The sequence below is a fragment of the Monodon monoceros genome, unplaced genomic scaffold (genome assembly GCF_005190385.1).
Source record: "Monodon monoceros isolate NGI ecotype Baffin Bay Population unplaced genomic scaffold, NGI_Narwhal_1 Super_Scaffold_18, whole genome shotgun sequence".
NCBI lineage: Eukaryota > Metazoa > Chordata > Mammalia > Artiodactyla > Monodontidae > Monodon > Monodon monoceros.
The window spans coordinates 103114111-103135349 of record NW_021703774.1 but is presented as its reverse complement, the minus strand read 5'-3'; the positions used below and the strand labels follow the sequence as shown (position 1 = coordinate 103135349).

Below are 21239 nucleotides of genomic sequence, written 5' to 3'. Positions count from 1 at the left end.
AGCATCACGGCAATCACTACATCATACTGTTTTGTGATGCTGGCTGCCAATTCAGGGCACTTTATTACTACCTTCCTGACACCAAAGAAATCTACAAATTAACCAGTATAGGGCCAAAGAGCATCACCAAAAAAAAAAAAAAAGATTGACAAACTGTATATACAGCTCAGACTGAAAACAGTTTAACCTGATCCCAGCCAAAACCATGTCCTCACTCATAACCACTTGTGGCAGCCCAAGTGGCCTGCAGCACCAAAGACGCAGACTCCTAAGTAACACTGATGCAGGAGGAGAGTCTGAAGGATGTGCTGATGGGATCCATATTCACCGTTTCGTCCATTTGGGTAGGAAGTATACAAAATCACAGACCTCTTTCAAAGAGGCTTCTAGACAACAGAAGAAAATCCCTCCCTTAGCTCCCAACACACAGAGGATGCCAGGCGGAGCAAGAATGGAGGAATAAATTAATACACAATTACAGAAAAAGGTCAAAGAGTACACAAGAGTTTACATTGAAAAATAATCATCTGCTTCTTCCCTCCCCACCCCTTCCTACTCCCACCATCCCCCAGCACAACAATTTATGGCAATTTCTGGTTTTAGTTCTAGTGGTTGTCACAAAATCTAAATAATGTGTGTTTCTAATTTTTTATTTATCAGCTTCTGACAATGTTCACCATTCTCTGCTCTGAATGAGGAAAAATTGGTTCATTCACACTATTCTGTCCCCTCCCATCTAAGTCTCACAGTTATAAGCCCCTATAACTCCCACACTGTTTGAGGGTCAACTGCATTGATAAAATTCATTTGTTTTTTGAATAGGTAATATCTACATATGGTAAAACATTAAATTGATGGATAAACTTCTCTTCCGCTTTCTCTACTTCTCCTTTTCCTTTCTGTTCCATCTCTGCAGAGTGATTTAGTCCAAAAGCCATTACGCGGGGCTGAGTGAAATAGGAGATCATGTATGGGGGCAGGGGGAGCCTTGGCAGCCTGGTGCAGGGTGCTGCAGCCAGAGTGGAGTGAGTAGACTTTCCAATGTTGGTGGCATGATGTGGTGGTGATGGCAGTGGTGGCACTGACCAGGAACAGGGTGTCAGAGTCGAGGGGGGTAAGTAAGCAAGGCCTCTCTGTATGGCAGGGTGGTTCCAAGCAGCTTGGATCCTGGAGGGGATGAGGCAGGTATCTACCAACGCAACAGGCATGGAGTGTCAGAGCCCATAAGGGAAGAGGAGGGCTTCTATGCAGTGGGTGACAGTGGTGGCCTTGGAGACTTAGAGGAGGGTATCTCTACAGAAGAGTGACAGCAGCAGGTCAGCACAGGGTGCTGAAGCTCAGGTGAGGTGAGGATGGTGGCCATACAGGGGACAGGGGCAGCAGCCTGGTAGAGGTGTCAAAGCCTGAGTAGGGTAAAAGCTGCCTGCCAGGGGTGCTGGGTGGAGGGGCAGTGGCACTGACAGGAGACTGGTCACATACAGAAGTACTGATTAAAGAAGTGGTTACATGATGAGCCAGGTGTTTTACTGTCAAAGAAGAGAGGGACAAATATGGATAGGGAGAAAGCTAGAATAAACTCTGTGGTGGTTTCAATATATTTAGATAGACACAGATATAAGTAGAATAGACATAGACATAGAATGTATGTATATACATTTACATATTCCCTACATCTGTCCCCTGGGAGGGCCTGGGAATACTAATACCCCAACAGCAATGAGCACTCCTAATGCCCAGATCTTGGTTTCTTAATACCATTCTCCACTAAAAGGTGATTCCAAGTTGGGCTAGATAATGACAAAATGAACCTGGTGCATCTTGCTATGCCAGAAAGTAAGGAAATGCTCAAAAAATGATGGGGACATGTCAAAGGAAACAGAGGCCAGCTTAAAGGGGCTCCTAATGGCCAAATCTGGGGAAATTTGAGCATCAAAATAAGGAAAAATAATGATAAATTATAACCCACTGAATGAAACAGGAATCCATGAGTCCTTACATATATGAATGAATAGATAAATAAATTGCTTGATGAGAGATGGAATATTTTCATAGTTTCAAAGTACCTCACCACAAAACATTCATTATTTATCAAGGGAAAAAGTGAAACTTTACAGTAGAGAAGGCTGGCAGACACCACCTCAATAAAGTAATTAAATTTAACATTACAAGCAGTAGGAAAAACTAAAATCATGTGCTGATAGGATGCAAGACAGTGAATAAAGCATCACTTCCACGGTTTCCTGCCAAAGGTGCATAATCTGAGTCTATTCACGAGTAAATGTCAAACAAATGTTGAGGGACCTTCTTCAAAATAATTGGTCAACAATTTTCAGAAGTATCAAGGTCATGAAAGTCAAGGAAAACTGAGGAACCATTCTAGCTTGAAGGAGACATGACAGCTAAATACAATGCACAATTCTGGCCTGGACTGACTGACTGATGTCTGTCTGACTGACATGATTATGGCCTGGATTTATTTATTTACTTGGTTGTTTGTTATAAAAAGGACATTAGTTTGTTATAAAAAGGCAATTAGTGAAACTTGAACTGGATCTGAGATTAGATAGAATGATATAGCAATGTTAAGTTCATGATTTTGATGGTTATACTGTAGAAGAATATTGTATAATGGGGAATACATAATAAGGTATTTGGGAGTGACAGAGGCATCAATAATTAAGTTAGGAACTTATATAAAATTCTTTGGAAAAACAGTTCTTCAAACTTATTTATTAAGAATATTTCAAAATATATTTTTAAAGTAACCCAGCCTCCCACCCATCTCCCTCAACCACTCAGTTCTCCTCCCCAGAGGCAACACTGGGATTTTATTACGTCTCCTTCCAGGAACAGTCTAGGCACTTAAAAGCTTCTATCTCCCTCCCTCCCTTTTTCTTTTTATATAGATGATAGTATTCCTCACAAACTGGTCTGCTCCTTGCTTTTAGCTTATGCTCTATCACTCCATGGAGCTGCTTCACACTTTTATGGATGTGAATGTAACATAATTTATTCAAACAGCCTTCATTGGTGAATATTTTGTTTATAATCCTTTGATATTATAAACAGTGCTTCACTGAAAATCCTCGAACACAAGACATTCAATGTACAAGTAAATCCACAGGAAAAAATCCTATAAGCAGAACTGCTGGGTCAGAAGATATGTGCATTTATATTTGGATGATACATTTTCATACTAACCACTGCAGAGATTTTACACATTATACTCGTACTCTCAATCAATGCATGAGAGTATCTTATGAAACTTTTCAGTTGTTTTGGTTGTTTCCAAATTATCAGAAAAAATAAAATTTCACTGCAGTTTTATTTTTCTTTTCTCTTATTATGAGGTATAGCATCCTTTCATATATTTGACAACTACTGAGGACTTTACCCATAATCATTGTAAAGTGCTGCTGCTTTTGGTTTGTTTTGCCCTAAATTCAACCTGCTTTCTTTCAATTTCCACTTTCTTGGCACGTTTTGCCACCCTTTTATTTTTCGCTTTTCCAAGAGGTTGGATGAGGTGTGTCAGCTTTCCCTATAGGGACTTCTTGGTGTTGCCCCACTATCTTCCAATACTGAATGCTGATGCAAAGGAGGTGAGTCCACGCTGATCCTCCTCTCCTGTCTCCATGGAGGCCTTGATCATCTTGTCTAGATGCCAACGGATCATTTATAAAGTCCAACAGATTAAAACAAGGCATATCTCAGTGTTATTCTGTGACAATGTTCCCTGAGACAAGCCATTCCCTTCCCATTTTTAGATTTATTTGTTTGTTTTCAATGGAAAGCATTCTCAAACTAAAGCTATACAATTCTTTCCCAGTTCCATTGGTCTGGCTCCCCTCACCACTCCCTCCAGGAACTCTAGGTATTTCATTTGTCTTCCACGTCTGTAATTTTTCTAACATTTTAAAATTCTTTGTTCCTGGGAGTTCCCTGGTGGTCCAGTGGTTAAGACTCTGCGCTTTCACTGCCATGGCCCGGATTCAATCCCTGGTTGGGGAATTAAGATCCCACAAGCCACATGGTGCGGCCAAAAAAAAAAATTCTTTGTTCCTTTCTACTTCTTTTTGCTCACTCTTCTCAATCCTCAGTGTGCTTACAGAAGTATTTAGTGTTCTCTGTGCTGTTTCCAATGTCACTACAATTACCAATAGCTTATTTTTTCCCTTCAATTTCTTACCTGAGCTCTGACAGCTGCCATTTCATCTTCCTACATTATCTTACTCTATCTTCCCTGAACTTTTAAAAATCTCTGCTGTAATTCGTTTTACATGTTTTGAATTTGAAATATCACACTTTTGGTTTGCTCTATGGAAACATTTTTTTCTTTTTTTGGTTGAATATTCTCTGTCTGATATTGTTTTTCACTGTACCTTTCTCCTTTTCCCCTTATAGTATCTTTTTAGATTCATAGCTGGTTCCTTTTAATTACTCATCTTTGATTGAATTCTCTTTGTAAGCTCCCACTGCCAGCACACCTACGTACGGCTCCTATTGTTCTGGGTAATGAGTAAGCTACCTGCTGGCTCTGTCTATGATCTGAAGACGTATTTGCAGGTTTGTATAAAGGAAGATCCAGGGAACCACTAGAAGGGAGTAGAAATTATCTCTGGCTCACAAGGTTAAATATGATTAATGTAGAGTTCAGAGAGAGGGAGTTATTTTAGACTTTCTTTCCAACTAATTTAATTGGCTCCCTCCAATTTAACGTATCCACACTGCCTCAACACAGCTTTAGCAAAACTGATAGAGGTGAAGAGCAAATCTATACAGCCCTTTCTTTCCACCTGGTTTGCACAGGTGCTAGATGACATGACTGTATGTTTCTACTCTGCCTCTTCCATGGGGCCAAATGGGTCTGGAGAAGTTCCCACTACCAGTGCATTTACTGTTCCTGCTGTTCTGGATAATGAGTAGGCTATCTGTTGGCTCTGTCTATAATTTGAAGATGTAGAAGCAGAAGCCTTTCTTCGTGTCTTCCCTCTACCATTACCTTCACTGATTTGGCAACTCTTTCTCACTTCCTGGGGGATTTGTGAATTTGTTTTCCACTCTCCTAGTTGTTTCCTTAATAATTTCCAAGAAGGGAATGGGGAAGGGCTGTGTTTACCATTCTAAAACTGGAAGTCTTATGCTACTTTTTTCTTCTGTTAGTTCTGTTTATAACTTCAAATAATAAACCTGTTTCTAGATCCACTATAAGATGCGAGTGTTAATGGCCTTACCCTTTCTTCTACATTTCAGACAATTAAATGTTGACATTGTTATGCTGGTAAGATTTATATTCTATTCTGGATAAGTCTCCCATAGTTTGTCTATAGGATGGCTCTAAAAGTTGAAAACAGTGTTTACATCATTCTGTCTAGACTTATACATGAGTGTGCAGGTATAGAGAATGCCTTAATCTTCATAAGATTGTTTTCAGTAGTGATAACATCTTATCACTAAATTGTTAAAAATAGCAATAATACACTCAGATTATTTTTAGCACAGATCTGATGGTACTGAATTCTCTTAGCTTTCATTTACCAGGGATGTACACTGTTTTCAGTTTTAAAGGATATTTTCCTGGATACAGAATTCTAGGCTGACATATTTTTTATTTCAGCACTTTAAAGGTGTCATTTCATTGTAATCTGGTCTCCGCTGTTTCTGATAAGAAGTTAGTTAACATTTGTACCTTTGCTCCCATGCATGTGAGGTGTAGTTTTTCTCTAGCTGCTTTCAAGACCTTATCATTATCTTTGGTTTTCAGCAGTTTGATTATGATGTGTCAAGACGTGATTTTTATTTGTATCCTGTGTGGCTCACTGAATTTTTAGATCTCTAAGTGGCTTTTCACCAAATATGGGGAAATTTTGGCCATTATTTCTTAAAATATTTTTTCTGCCACATTCTCTCTCTCTCTCTCTCTTTTTTTGATACTCCAGTTACATGTATATTATTACTTGACACTGACTCATAGATCTGAGACTCTCCTTATTTTTCAAAAATAATTTTTCCCTCTTTTTTCAGATTGGATGATTTCTGTGGATCTGTATTCAGGTGGACCCATTTTTTTTTCACAACCTCAATCCTCTGTGTTAAGCCCCATATATTTTTCATATCAGATATTACTTTTTTTTAGATGTTGGGGGTAGGAGTTTATTAATTAATTTATTTATTTTTGCTGTGTTGGGTCTTCGTTTCTGTGTGAGGGCTTTCTCCAGTTGCCACAAGCGGGGGCCACTCTTCATCACGGTGCGCGGGCCTCCCACTATCGCGGCCTCTCCCGCTGCGGAGCACAGGCTCCAGACGTGCAGGCTCAGTAGTTGTGGCTCACGGGCCCAGCTGCTCCGCGGCACGTGGGATCCTCCCAGACCAGGGCTTGAACCCGTGTCCCCTGCACTAGCAGGCACACTCTCAACCGCTGCGCCACCAAGGAAGCCCCAGATATTACTTTTTAAAATTCTTAAGGTTCCATTTGGTTCTTTTTTAAGAATTTAAAATTAATTAATCTAGTCACTCGTTATGACCATATTTTCCTTTAATTTCCTGAACACATTTATAACATCTGCTTTAAAGTCCTTGTCTGATAATTCCTACATCTGGGTCACCTTAAGATCTATTTCTATTGACTGCATAGAAGTCACATTTTTTTCATTGAGGGTCACATTTTCTTGTGTCTTCACATGTGTATTAACGTTTGGTTGCATGCTGGACATTGTAATGTTACAGGTAAGGAGTCTGATTACATTGTAATCCAGTAAGCTCAACTTCAAAAAGTGCTGAGTTTTGTTCTGGTAGATTAATTTTATGGCAGCAAGCCAAAAATTAAAAACTGCATATGAGTACATCATGTCTAGCAACAGAAAAAAATGGTGATTTATAAATCAGAAGGAAGGACATTATAAATGTGTTTTTGAGTAGAACAGGGAACTTACTTTAATGAAGCAAAATCGCACAAATTTCTCAAACTGTAATTTGGTCTCTGCATTACAGAATGCTGAAACTGGGATGGCTGACAATTTCTGAAAAACAAATAGGAATATAAAATAGGAAAAACAGGAAAACTACTTACACTTTAAATATTAATTTTTGGAGCACAAACATTAAAAACAAATAGATACTTCTAAATATTCACAATAACTTCCAAAAGAAAAATGTTTTAAAAATCCTGCAGGGAATTCCCTAGTGGTCCAGTGGTTAGGACTCCACACTTTCACTCCGAGCGCCCGGGTTCAATCCCTAGTTAGGGAACTAAGATCCCGTAAGCCATGCAGCACAGCCAAAAATAAAATAAAATCTTCCAAATAGCTATGAGTAGAATATCATGTAACAAAACTACAGTTAACAGTTTTCAAAGCATGTCAGCAGGTTTCCTTCATAAATTATAACATATAGCACAATATTGCAAAGGCTAATAAACATTACCTTATTTTTAGTCATCCATTTTACAAATTTATAGTCATAAGGTTCGTTGCTGTTCTTCATATCAGAAAGGTCTGTATCTAAAACAACAATAAAAATTGGATGGCCTATGTATTACATCTGAGGCAATGTGTATTTAATCTGTCTATCAAGATTCAAAATTTTCTCTCAAAATGTTCTCATGCTGGATTCATACTGCATGGTGTGGTGGGAAGTAAGGAATTCACAGAGAAGCTTTACTGATACTCTAAGGCAGTACTCACATATACATCTGATTGATCATGCTTGTGTATATAGCTTTTAGCACTGGAAGAGAGTAGGAAAATGGAAGGACAAAGAAGAGTGTTGCCTTTCTGTTTAAAAATAATATAAGCCTTTATGATCATTATTAAGGAAATACCTAAATTTAGAGTATTTATCTGTAATAATTATGTCTCCAAATGGTAATTCATTATTAGATTGTAAGCTCCACGGGGGTATTGCAATCTACCACTATCCCCATCTCCTAGGTCAGGGTCTAGCATATAAGTAATGGAAAGCATATTTGTAGAACGAATACGTTAATATTATTCATTATTTATGAAGGGAAAATGCCTATGTAGTTCTCCCAAGTGATATCTCCATTGTTTCCTCTTCCAAACATTATGCTTAAAAAAATTTTCTTTTAAATTTGGTGAAAAACTTCAAATATGTATTCTTATACTTATCTCTTGTTCCAATCTTGCTTTAAGGTCTAGGCAAGATATTTCTCTGGCATTCAGATTCAGCAATCTACATTTCATATTGTTTCGATTTTATTGACTTGTACTCAAGATCTTTTTGAATGCCCCAAAGCAACAAACATTGATGGCTACTGGAATCAATGAAATTTTACAATTTATTACTCAAAATAAATTGAGGCAGTTACCTTTTTTCTTTTATTCACTAAATACTACTGGGGCCCTTCAAATTAACAGTGTAAAAACCTTGACATTGAAGAAAGTTTCACCTGTATTTTTTTTAAATGACTTAATACGGTTTTCCTTAATGATTGTATTTCAGTTTTCTCCTGTGCTTTAAGAATGTAAAATTTCCATATAATAATGCTAATAATACTCTACAATTTATTACTATTTGTTAAGCATGTTACATGATTCTCTCATTTATTTGTCCTACAATTCTGAGAGAAGCAACAATCCTCATTTTACAAATGAAGAAGTTAAATACTATTTCAAGTCATATGTATGTATGTATGTTTAATTCAGATTTGGCTCTAACAAAATGACAACTTAAAATAGAGTCTAACTGTAAATTATGTGAAAACTCCAAGTGACAAGTACACAACAGTAGCATACTCAAAGGTAACCTGGAGAAAGGAGTGATTACAGCAGTAGAAGAAAGAACAGGAGGGTACTTACTAACTGTAATTGACACAGGCTGTACTACTCATTTATTATTTTTTAAAAAAAATTTTTATTGGGGTATAGTTGATTTACAATGTTGTATTACTTTCTGCTGTATAGCAAAGTGAATCAGTTATATGTATACATACATCCACTCTTTTTTAGGTTCTTTTCCCACATAGGTCATTACGGAATATTGAGAAGAGTTCCCTGTGCTATACAACAGGTCCTTATTAGTTATCTATTTTATATATAGTAGTGTGTATATGTCAATCCCAATTCTTCCAACTTATCCCCCCCACCTCCACGCCTGCTTTCCCCCTTGGTAACCGTAAGTTTGTTTTCTACATCTGTGACTCTATTTCTCTTTGTAAATAAGTTCATTTGTACCATTTTTTAGAATCCACATATGAGCGATATCATATATTTGTCTTTCTCTGTCTGACTTACTTCACTCAGTATGACAACTACTCATTCTTGTAACGCTTAGAAAAGAGAAATTTATTGCCATGGTGCTCAAAGAAAAATAAGGGAATAAATACAATTCTAAAGACTTTATAGTTAGCAGAAAGTTGGAATCTACTTCTTTTGAATGCTTGAGTCAGAGATTCTCAAAAAAACTAAACAAAATATTTCTTTATTGAAGGTAGGAATTTGAACCATATTATAATAGCACTAGCTTATTTAAGTAACCTATGAGAATCAAAATAGGTTGTTGCATTCCCACTATCTCCTCCCTAATTTTGGACCTTATCTCACTAGAACTACTGTAATAATCTTCTTATTTGTAATCTTGTCTTCTAATCAAATGTTTCCCTTTTTAGTTCTAGGATGATGCTCACCGGTCAGGAAAGTTGCCTAGTATGGCAGAAAAAAGATAAGTTCACTGGTTAGGACATGCATCTCTGGATTCAGAGCCCAACTCTGCTACTTATTAGTTGATTAACTTCAGTAAATTTCTTGATTTTCTACCTCATCTTTCTCAACTATCAATGGGGATATAATAGCACCAATCTCATAGGGCTTTTGTGAGAATTGTGATATTTGTAAAGCTCTTAGCATAATACCTACTAGATCATAAATGCTCAAAAAATATTAACCAGTTAGCCATTGCTATGAGTTTTAAAGAGAATTACTATGTCCACGAATTTTATGGCTCATTTTTATTTTTAAGCTGCCATCAAGTGAAAGTGTTGTTTCTTGCTTCTGTCTTTAGCAAATTGTGGGACCAACCTCTAGTATATGGAAGAATTTCTACACTCAAATCAATCTGAGAAGACGAAAGAGTAAAATAAAATGAACTTCATCTTCATATGTAGAAGGGTCTTATAGATACTAACATTTTTCTCACACAGGTGAAGGAGGACCATAAACAGCACACATCTTTTTTCCCCATCATCATTAAAGTTTTTCTAGCCCAAATCCTTTCTGCTCCTATTACAACCACACTAGTTCAAGATCTAGGACCTAAACCAGTATTACATGCAGGCTGGATCAACTGAGGATAGAATGAGAAACTGTTTAAGAGCTTAATGCAAGCAGAAGTTGCATTACTGCCCTTTTGATGTTTAATGTAAAAATGTGATAAGTGCCTTTTAGTTCGGTTCTAGAAAAGACTTATTCTTATCTAAAAAGCTGTTAAGTTTACTTTTATCCAAGAATTATGTAACTAATTCCATTTTTCTATTTGCTTTTGCTGCCATGAAGTTTGGATTCAAGTTAATGCTAATTACAATACAGCTGACCCTTGAACGACACAGGTTTGAACTGCATAAATCCACTTATACACAGATTTTTTTTCAATAGTAAATATCATGGTACTATACAATCCAGAGTTGGTTAAATTCACTTATGTAGAACCTTGGATAAGGAGGGACTGCATGTACAGAGGGACCTCAGATACGGAGGGCCAACTATAAGTTATACACGGATTTTCAACTGTACAGAGAGTTGGCACCACTAACCCTGCATTATTCTAGGGTCAACTACCATATGAACCTAGGTGACTAAACTATTTGCTTCCCCCACTCCATGTTACATTGATATATGAATATTTCTACTTACATATTATTGCATAGAAGACTTTAAATATGAATTAATTCAAATTCTTGTTGGAAGCAGATAAAATAATTTTCTCCTAAACAGACGAAAACTGCTATTTCTTTTTATCACTGCATGAAATGAGCTGCACATTTAGGCCCAGTACAGGAAAGGTGATTTCCAAATCTTAGAATATAGAACATTATAAAGGGTTTTATATAAGAATGGAACTTGGGAGCCTGACAAATATAGCTCTCTGGCAACAGCAGAACAAGAACCTCTGGTCACCATGGCCTCTGCTTCTCTCACGACAAATGAGGAAATAACAATCACTGTTTTGTTAGAAAATTGAAAGTTTCTAGCTTTATAAAATTTATAAAATTTGGTATATTTAAAAGACTTTTCAAGTTTGGTGGCATATCACTTCATTGTAATAAAACCTTAAAATATTTAAAACTGTTCAGAATGGCTGTAATTTCTATAATTTCTGTCAAAATAAATTATGCTCTTAAATTTACTATGACTAACACTAGAATTTTGGGGAAGAAAGATGTTATACATAAAACATTATCATGCTTCTAACTTTAGATTTGTGAGGCATGTCAGATTTACATATAACAGCTTCAGGTAATATAAAGGCCATTGCTTTTTGTAGACAGAACTATTTGGAATCTAGCTGTCTGACTTCAGGCAAGTTATTTAATATTTTCTAAGTCTTCACGTCCTTAAAAATGGAGCAAACAGGGCTTCCCTGGTGGCGCAGTGGTTGAGAGTCTGCCTGCCAATGCAGGGGACACGGGTTCGTGCCCCGGTCCAGGAAGATCCCACATGCCGCAGAGCGGCTGGGCCTGTGAGCCATGGCCGCTAAGCCTGCACGTCCAGAGCCTGTGCTCCGCAACGGGAGAGGCCACAATAGTGAGAGGCCTGCATACCGCAAAAAAAAAAAAAAAAAAATGGAGCAAACAACACTTTTTTTCAAAAGAGTGTCTGAAAGTGCTTGGCATGTAGTAGACCTTCAATAAATATTACTTTCCTTCTTAACTTCATTTCAGTATACTCTAAAATGACAAGTATTCCTCAATAGCATCAATGTTCTAGAAATCATATTTTTTTAAGTAAAAAGGAAACTAAAATTTTACTAAAAGGAACACAAGGAACATATATTATTTCATGTACCTGTGTTTTAAATTACATACAAGAATAAGATGACAGCAAATTCTATGCTTAATATCCAGAACAAACGACTCCAAACCATGTAACAACAGTCATATTTAAGGTTAAGAACCTAATCATCAAGATGATTGTAGATGACTGACACTGTAGAAATCCATTTTTCCATAAGTGAAATGCTGATATGGCTTTGACCCAATCTTTTCTTCATAATTCTGATATAATTTCACTCTTAAGTTTCTGTATGTTTGAAATAATAAAAACCTTTACAAACCTAGCAAAGACACATCAGCAATGATGAAGTATCCCCCATCAGGAACTATGGGTTTTAGGCCAACACTTTCAAGTAAATGTACCATCCGATTTCTTTTCACTTCTAACTCTTTTGGCAAAGAATTAAAGTAGCATTCTGGGTCATCCATGCGCTTGATGTCAATCCAAAGAGCTTGAGCCAAAGCTTCCTGTATATTAAGATTGAAAAATGTGTTAAGGAAATATGGTAATGTTATTTACTGCAGAATTTATTGGTATAGTAAATAAAGATTGTTGGCAAAAAGTCATTCAGGGAATTACAGTTGAATTCCTGTGAACCTATGTGAATTTCTACAGATTAATGGAGGAATCAGTTACATGGAAATGATTAAATCTAATGTGAAGAGCTGAGAATGAACCATGAATATCCAAACTGAAACAGAGGTACAGTTGTCCCTTCGTATTCACGGGGGATTGGTTCCAGGATTCCTGCAGATACCAAAATGCATGGATGCTCAAGTACCCATAATACACTCAGCTCTCTGTATCCCTGGGTTCTGCATCTGTGAATTTCAACCAACTGTGGATCCACAGTCTTTGGTTGAATCCGTGGATATAGAACCCATGGATAGGGAGGGCTGACTGTAGTGTATAAAGATGGCTTACTTGGCAATGAAAAGACATCGTTGTTTTCTATTGAGGTTAGCTTTAGAGTTACTTGCCAGATCTAAGTCTGAAAGATGACCAGAGAAATGATGAACCAGCCAGCATTTCCCCATTACCTTGCAGGACGAGGTAGCGTAAATGAAAGTTGACCCACTGTATCATTCCTCGTAAGTGTGCACATCCCTGCTCTAATCATTCACATCCCAGGAAGGAGGTCTAAGTCCCACAGGGGTTAGAAATGAGTTTATGGGGGCATGTGGAGTTACTTCTCTACCATTCTTCAGGAAAGTCAGAAGAGAAAGGGCCAAACAAAAAAGCCTGTGTTGTTTAGATCAGGCAGGTGTCTTAGAAGGCAACAGGTCAGGAACAGATAAAGAAGTCCAAATCAGGGCATGCATAGAAAACAAGGATGTGTACAAGCAGGAGGGCAGAAATTTGGTAGGTGAACTTAGAAATACCGGTTCTCAGAGCAAACAAGGAGATCCAAACAAATAATCAAGAACCCGGGACAGTTAAGAGACAGAGAGGCAGAACAAAATTGCCAAATTTTAAGGAAATTGATCAGAACCAAGAGACAGCAAGAACTAAAGGATAAATTCATTCACTCAGTCAATATATATTGAGTACCTATGTTAAACCTGGCATTGTGATAAATACTGGGGATATAATGATAAACAAGATAAACATGGTCCTTGCCTTTATGGAGATTCCAATTAGGGTGTATTGGCAGGGACATGCGAGAGGAATGAGAAAGAAAACAAACAGATGAAAAGGTCAGGATATAATCTGTTCTGCTGGAAGAACTGAGAAGCCTGGTGTTGAAGGGTAGCAAGAGAGATAGCATGGCAAGAGAAGATACTGAGATGGAGAAGGGCAAAATCACAGAGAAGACTGCATGTCAACAACATTCAACCAGAAAACAGCAATAATAATAACTCCCCAGAACTAAAAAAAAATCTTGGATAAATAAGGATCAGTTGCTTCAGCCTCAGAAACTGTGGTTCACCATTGGAATCTATGGTTTCAGTTCCCAAACATGGCTGTCTGAGGGCATGGGAAAGAAACAAGCACTTAGCTGAAATGGAGAATAAGATAGTTCAGAAAAACATGTTCTAGGTTCTTAGATGAATCTTTCTTTTCCTCAGTAACTTATTATTCCCTATAGTAAGAGATATTGCCTAGAAAATTCAAAGCCCAGGAGAAATAAACATCTGTCCTCACCATAAAATTATACTGGACTCCTCTCGTTGTCTCACACCCCACATGTGATCCACTGGCCAATACTGTCAGCTCTACCTTCAAAGTATATGCAGAACCCAATCACTACCTACCAATCCTACCATCCCCATATGGGTTCAGTCCATTGCTGTCTCTCTCCTGGATCATTTCAATAGTCTGCTAATTCAACAAAGCGGCTAGAGTCCCTTTGATAACACAAGTTAGATCATGTCACTCCTGTGCTCAAAACTCTCCAGTGGTTTCCTATCGCACCCAGGCTTTACGGTGACAAACACATCCCTACTCGATCTGGCTCCCAGCTACCGCTCTGATTTATTCCCTCCTATTCTTCTCCCTTGATCATCCCGTCCCAGCCTTTGTGCTTTTCACTGGTAGAAACTGCCTGCCCTAGGGCCTTGTACTGGTTTTCTCAGTCTGTAAGGCTCTTCTCTAGTTAATCATGTGACTACTTAACCTCCTTCAGTTCTCAGCTCAAATGTCACCTTCTCAGTGAGGCTTTCAAAGACTACTCCTTTTAACATTGTGTATTTTCCCCATTAGCACTTTATATTCTTCATCTGTATTTTAATTTTCTCCATTGCTTCTATCAACATCCGACATATTATGTTATTAGGACATTTACTTGTTTTTGATCTGCACTCCCCCACAAGGCTGTCAGCTCCAGAAGGGCAGGAATTTTTGACTGCTGTATCTCTAATGCTCAGTAAATATTTACTGAATAGGTGAATGGATCTATTTTGAGAGGATGAAATGAGTTTAAAATATAATAAAACCAATGTCCGACTAGGCTTTATCATCATATATCACTTTAGAGAGTCAGTGGAAAAAGAATTTTAAATTAGGAATTTTTTTCTCCTTCAGTAGGTATTTTTGACGGGAGGCAAAAAAGTTTATTGTAGCCAACATATTTTACTATTTTGACCTTTTAACTGCCTTCCAAAAAAATAAATTTTTTCTCAATGTTCTGATTATTCACAAAGTAATAGTACACAGATCCCTGTTTTACAGATATTAAAAAAATAGAAAATATAAAAAGTCTTGCAACCCACCCCTGACCCTATCTACTAATTTCATCTATTCCCCCCTTACCCCTACAAATAGCCACGTTTACTAGTTTCTTACGGATTCTTCCAGAGATCCTTTAAGAAAATAGAAGCAAATCGTTTCCCCCTTTCTTATACAGAATATAGCATAAATATATACTGCTCTGTATCTTGCTTTTTTTACTTTATAATATAACCTGGAAATCTGTCCATGTCAGTAATTATAGAGCTTCCTCATTCGTTTTTTTTTCTTTCTTTCTTTCCCTTTCCTTTCTTTTCTTTTCACTTTTAAACAGCCATGGTGATACAGTAATGGTCCCCAAAGATGTCCATGTCTTAAAATACAGAATCTGTAAATATGTCACCTTGCATGGTAAAATTAACTTTGCAAATGTGATTTAAGTTAAGATCTTGAGATGGAGAGGTTATCTTGGATTATCTGTGGGCCTAATGTAATCACAAGCATCCTTATAAGGGAAAGAAGGTGGCAAGAGAGTTAGTGTCACAGAGGGACATGTATTGACAGAGACAGAGGTTGCAGTGATGTAGCCACAAGCCAAGGAATGTGAGCAGCCCCAAGAAGCTGCAAAAGACAAGGAGCAGATTCTCCCTTAGAGCCTCTAGAGGGAATGCAGCAAGGCCAACACCTTGCTTTTAGCCCCATAAGACCCTTTTGGACTTCTGACCTCCAGAACTATAAGATAAAAAATTTGTGTGGTTTTAAGCCACTAAGTTTGTGGTAATTTGGCACTAAGAAATAGGAAACTAATACAGTCATATAACATTTAAACGTTTAGACAGACCATAGTTTATTTAACCAATTGTCTATAGATGGACTATCCCCTATCTTCCTCAATGAATGGTCATATACATAGAGCTTAAGTGTGCAGATAACAGCTAAAAGGTAAATTCCCAGAGGATACATTGCTGCTTCACAGAGCACATATATCTCTAATTTTGCTTGGGGCTGTCACTGTCCTCCAGAGAGTTTGCAGTACTTTGAAATCCCACCAGCAATGTATGAGTGTTTAAAGTTTAAACTTCATGTATTAAAAACAAAACTATTCTTGATAGCAGTGAGTTTGTGTTTGCTCCTAAATTTCCAAAGTATACTAGAAGCCCTGCTCAAAAAGGACATGAAGGGAGGAATGAAGCCAATTCAAGTACACAACATAAAACTAACACTTCCACCCAAAGACCATGCATCAGCCCCAAATTACTATAAGGCCTACCTGTAAAGGAGTCGCACAAGTATAAACGGTATTTTGTTGAACTGTCTGTAAATGTTTTATCAAATGTTTAGGACCAATGGACCAGCCAAGCTGGAAAAGAAAAGTAGATTTAAAAAATGAATCTAATTGTAAGTACCAAATTTGATAGAGTAGGTAAGCTTAATGTAATTATTAGATATATGCATTTCTAGAATGCTCACACTATGAAAGTAGTGTAGCCTTAGTAGTTAGAAACATTTCAACCCTGATCATTTTGTGGAATAGTTTCCAACTGGAGTCACTAAATTCTGCCTTCAGAAGGTAAACAGTGCCTGCAATCATTATTATCTTCCCCTCTCTTTGATTTGCTACTTCTAATATTCTGGAGGTCTAATAACCAGTAAAAAGCTTGTTTGACTTTGGGCTTCTCTGGTGGCGCAGTGGTTGAGGGTCCGCCTGCCGATGCAGGGGACGCGGGTTCATGCCCCGGTTTGGGAAAATCCCACATGCCACAGAGTGGCTGGGCCCGTGAGCCATGGCCGCTGGGCCTGTGCTCCGCAACAGGAGAGGCCACAACAGTGAGAGGCCCGCATACCACAAAAAAAAAAAAAAAAAAAAACTTGTTTGACTTCAATATAGGTAAAAGTAACTCTGAATGAGGGCCGTAAGGGAGTCTTCCATAATTTGGTTCTCCAGCCCTCATTTTTGATACTCTCTGCTTCTTAGCCAAGTTTAGAAGAGGTGAAGTTGGAAGATAACCAAGTTTCAATTGGATCAATTGTGATTGTACTACATAGTGCAGTGGTTAAGTGTGTGGATTCTGAACCTAGACTTCCTGTCCTGGCTTGAATTCGAATTCATTAGCAAGGTAACCTTAGGCAAGTTACTTAGTTTCTCTGTACTTTAGTTTTATTGTCTGTAAATGGGAATAATAAATTATACCCACCTCATAATGTGGTTATGAGAATGAAAGGAATCAGTATATGGAAAGCTCTTAGAACCTGACACATAGTAAGTGCCAAAATGTTAGCTATTATTTTTTCTCCTTTTATATTAATATACAGTAATCTGAACATTCTTTGCAAAGAAAAGAGTACCATTAGTTGGTTACTTATAAAATTTAAAAATTACCTAATTTTTCTTACTTTTAAAGGAATGATTAAGTCTCAAAAAGGATAAAGGCCAATATGAAAACTGAATGAGTAAATAAGCAGATTAGTAAGTATAAAACCCTGGGTAAACTGAATATCTATGCATTTAAAACACAAAAAACTCTACAAGAAGTAAAATACAGGCCTGTTTTCAAACAGTTAAATTCTTCTTCATCTTACCTTCCAGCCAGTTACACTGAAAGTCTTTCCAGCACTTCCTATCGTTATTGTTCTCTCCCACATACCTGGAAAAGTGGCTGAACAGAAAAAAGAAAAAAAAAAAAAAAAAAAGGTTAGATAATTGCTTTATAGTCAGTCTACACTCAGTATAATCTAAAAACATAAATGCCTTATAATATAGTCAGTATAGTTATTTCAATAGGTTTTTTTAGAGATAATTTAACTTTAACCCAAACACAGCTGAAAATGTTACCATGCTTGAAAACATTTAAGTGGCAAAATTATCTCCCAGGGCAGGAATGGCAGAGGTGCCAGCAGGCAGCGCTCCAGGCCGGTTGAGTGCTGTGGTCACAGGAGCAACAGCACTCAGTGCTCAGTGTTAGTAGTAGCTGGGTGCCCAGCATAATCATTCTGTGGCACAGTTTTGCTTGTGGTTCTGGCTAGTGTTTAGCTCACCTCTACTCTGCCCATTTTCTGAGTCTATTTCTACAGGATTCCTAGGGCAATGGTTCTTAAAATACAGTCCCCACACAGCAATAGCAGTATCACTGGGGAACTTGTAAGAAAGGCAAATTCTTGGATCCTCAGAAACTCTGGGGAAGGGTCAACAATCTGCATGCATGTGTGTGAGTGTGTGTATGTGTTTTATAAATAACTTACTGAGATATAAATCCCATGACATATAGTTCACTCGTTTAAGTGTACCATATCCACAAAGTTGAGCAACAATTACTACAATCAATTTTAGAACATTTTTTTTCACCCCAAAAGAAGCCCTATACCTATTAGGTATCAACCACTAATATTCCCATGGCCAATAATTTTAGAACTTATGCCTGAATGGAGCTTATCTAACACATGTATTTTCTCTGTAATGCACAACACAGCTTTCCTGCTCTTAGAAGCATTAGACAGCACTTCAGCACTATATTTGGGGGCCATTTAAAATAGCAAAACCACTGTGAAAAGAACACTTGCTTATAGAACAAGCTGTAATAAGAAGGCATAGTGTTGCCTTGTTGACATTAACTGGAAACATCCATGTCAGGCAACTCAAATTTTTCACCCCTCTGGACATGTCTGCAAATGAAGCACTCTAGTGATTTGGGGGTTACAAATGTATTTTAGTGAGTAGAGGAATTCACAAATACAGATTCCATGAAAATGGCAAAAGACTATATAAAAATTTTCAAGTTGATTGATACCTTTAGTAAAATCATTCATTCACTTATTCATACACTCATCAAACATTTATTAGCAATGATCAGGTGCCAGGTACTAAGCTAGGTCTAGAGGAAACAATGACAAGAAAGATGCATTTCCTATCCTGAAGGAGCTTAATGTCTAGTGGGGGTTGGAGACAAGAAGAACAATTATATTACAGTGTGATAAGTGCTATAATAGCAACAGGCATGGAATATTCTGCAAGGATAGGAGATGGTGTTAGGGGTAGTTCTCTGCAGTCAGTAATGCTTGAGGTGAGACTTGGATGACCACATAGGGCTTTGCTGGGTAGAGAAGGGGAAAAAAAGGTGTTTTGGACAAAGGGGATGCAGGTATCAAAGTCATGGAGGTATAAAATACAAGAGTTGGTGAATTCTGTTGGACATCGGTAAATTATTCCTCTGCTAATCTGAGAATGCTACCTACAAAACTGTTTTTTGGATTCCTCAAGTAATTTAGTTGTGAAATTCTTCACGTGCAATCCCACAAGTTTTTCACCTTTTTTTTTAGAGGTACAATAGATGCTCTTATATTGTTCTAAGAGTGTTGGTATGCACAAAGGGAAAATAAATACCCATTTCTGGGGGGCTAAGTTACTGTCTTCTTGAAGTAATCTTCTCATAAGCAAGTAAAGTGCCTACTAAAATGTAAGATAGCTAAAGAAAGTTCCAAAATGGATACATATGCAATTTTAGCCTATCACGAAATACCTGTCAACATTTGTAAAGGCAGAAAAACAATATAAATCAGAAAAGTTACCACTGTATTCTCTGTGAAGTATAAGAAAACCCAAAAAGACAAATGAAGAAAATATTCAGAGGGTCCATTCGAAGAAGGAATATTCTAACATTTGATGTAAATAACCATATCCTTTCAAGTTTTGAGACATTTCTAGTCTTCTATTTAGTCTTCTAAAATATTCCAAAGGACACGACAGATGTCCCACTTTCCTATTTGATCACAGAAAAATCCAAACTATGTATAATGCAGATTATCCCTTCCTTTAAAGTAATAATATATATCCAAAATCAGGAAGGCCTATTAGTAAAAACAATATTTAGAAATAAATTCTTTGAAAATAAAAATTACCCAAACTAATATAATACTAATATGTTTTAACAATAAGTTATACATGAAGGAAATAAAAACTATGCACACATCAAATGTAGGTTTCATTCACAAAATATCAAATCTAACTATAGCATAAATTTAAAAGGAGAGCTAAGTAATTTCTTGATGGCTATTTTGGCCATATAAAAGTGGATGTCTTTTTTTCAAGGAGTAAGCTGATCAGCTAAATAATTTACAAGGAATTTTATACTAATTTTCCAAATATCAATGGATTAGTATATAAATATCAGTGTATTAGTATAATCTCTTCCAGAAGAGAGGTTTCATTTGTTGACTGTAATGTCATTTTACTGAAACCTGCAGAAATCATTTGAGTCAAGAATCTCATTCAGTAAGAACAAGTTCTACTATTTCAATAAAAAGGGCCCTAAGTAATTTAAAACATTGAATGTCCATGTCCTCTCCATCTCAGAGATCTGGGGAGCTACAGAAGTTAATGTAAACAGACAGGCAGAGCAGATGACCACAGCACTGCATGTGAATATAGTAACCTAAAGAAATAAAAAAAAATCTTTGCAGGTCTGATGATTTTAAAAAAACATATTCAGTTCCAGTATTGGTAAGTTTAGCTTGTAGTTATACCTGAAAGGCAGCTGGTCTTTGTACTTCTCATTTATGACCCATGATCCTTAAATCAGCCACAGCAGCTATAACAGTTATTCACAGGTGACTTAGGCTTCATTGGAAGTCAGATAAAGATGAGAGACATGATGAAGAGTGAAAACTACACCAGGAAAAACTGCCTCTGTGACAACATGAAGATGATGCTAATTTCATGATGTATGGCCAGCAAGCCTTACTGTATTATATTAAAGAGCTACTATTGCACTCTGTAAATTGATGGAAGAGCCATTTAGCATCTTTCATGTAACAAAGGCCACTGTATTTAATAGAATAAGTTCTCACACATTTGTACTCTCTAAATAATGAAATAGTGAATTCATTTTTTTCTTGTTTTAACTTTATGAGTTGTTAAAACAACTAAAAAATCTGAGTTAAAAATATATGATATCTTTAGGAAATAACATCATCATTTACACTTTTACCATGAAGGGCTTATAATATAAGGTTTAAACAATAAATTTCAAGATCATTTAAAGTAATATTTTGGAAAGAATATTGCTAAACTGA

General features: G+C 37.0%; 1 protein-coding gene across 5 annotated transcripts in view; it reads right to left on the bottom strand.

Annotated features, from left to right (window-relative positions):
- Nucleotides 1-21239, bottom strand: part of KYAT3 (kynurenine aminotransferase 3) — a 69329-nt gene that overhangs the window by 16253 nt on the left and 31837 nt on the right. For 4 of the 5 annotated variants that reach the window (XR_003794425.1, XR_003794424.1, XM_029228516.1 and 1 more), the window contains 5 exons: nt 17754-17830; nt 16444-16533; nt 12286-12472; nt 7423-7499; nt 6933-7019 (listed from right to left, as the gene is read on the bottom strand). Coding sequence is in view for 2 of the 5 variants with exons in the window: in XM_029228516.1 (XP_029084349.1) it covers nt 6933-7019; nt 7423-7499; nt 12286-12472; nt 16444-16533; nt 17754-17830 (518 nt within the window). In the remaining 3 variants the exon portion in view is untranslated. The remainder of the gene's footprint in view (nt 1-6932; nt 7020-7422; nt 7500-12285; nt 12473-16443; nt 16534-17753; nt 17831-21239) is intronic. The other variant, XR_003794426.1, reaches the window with a different exon arrangement.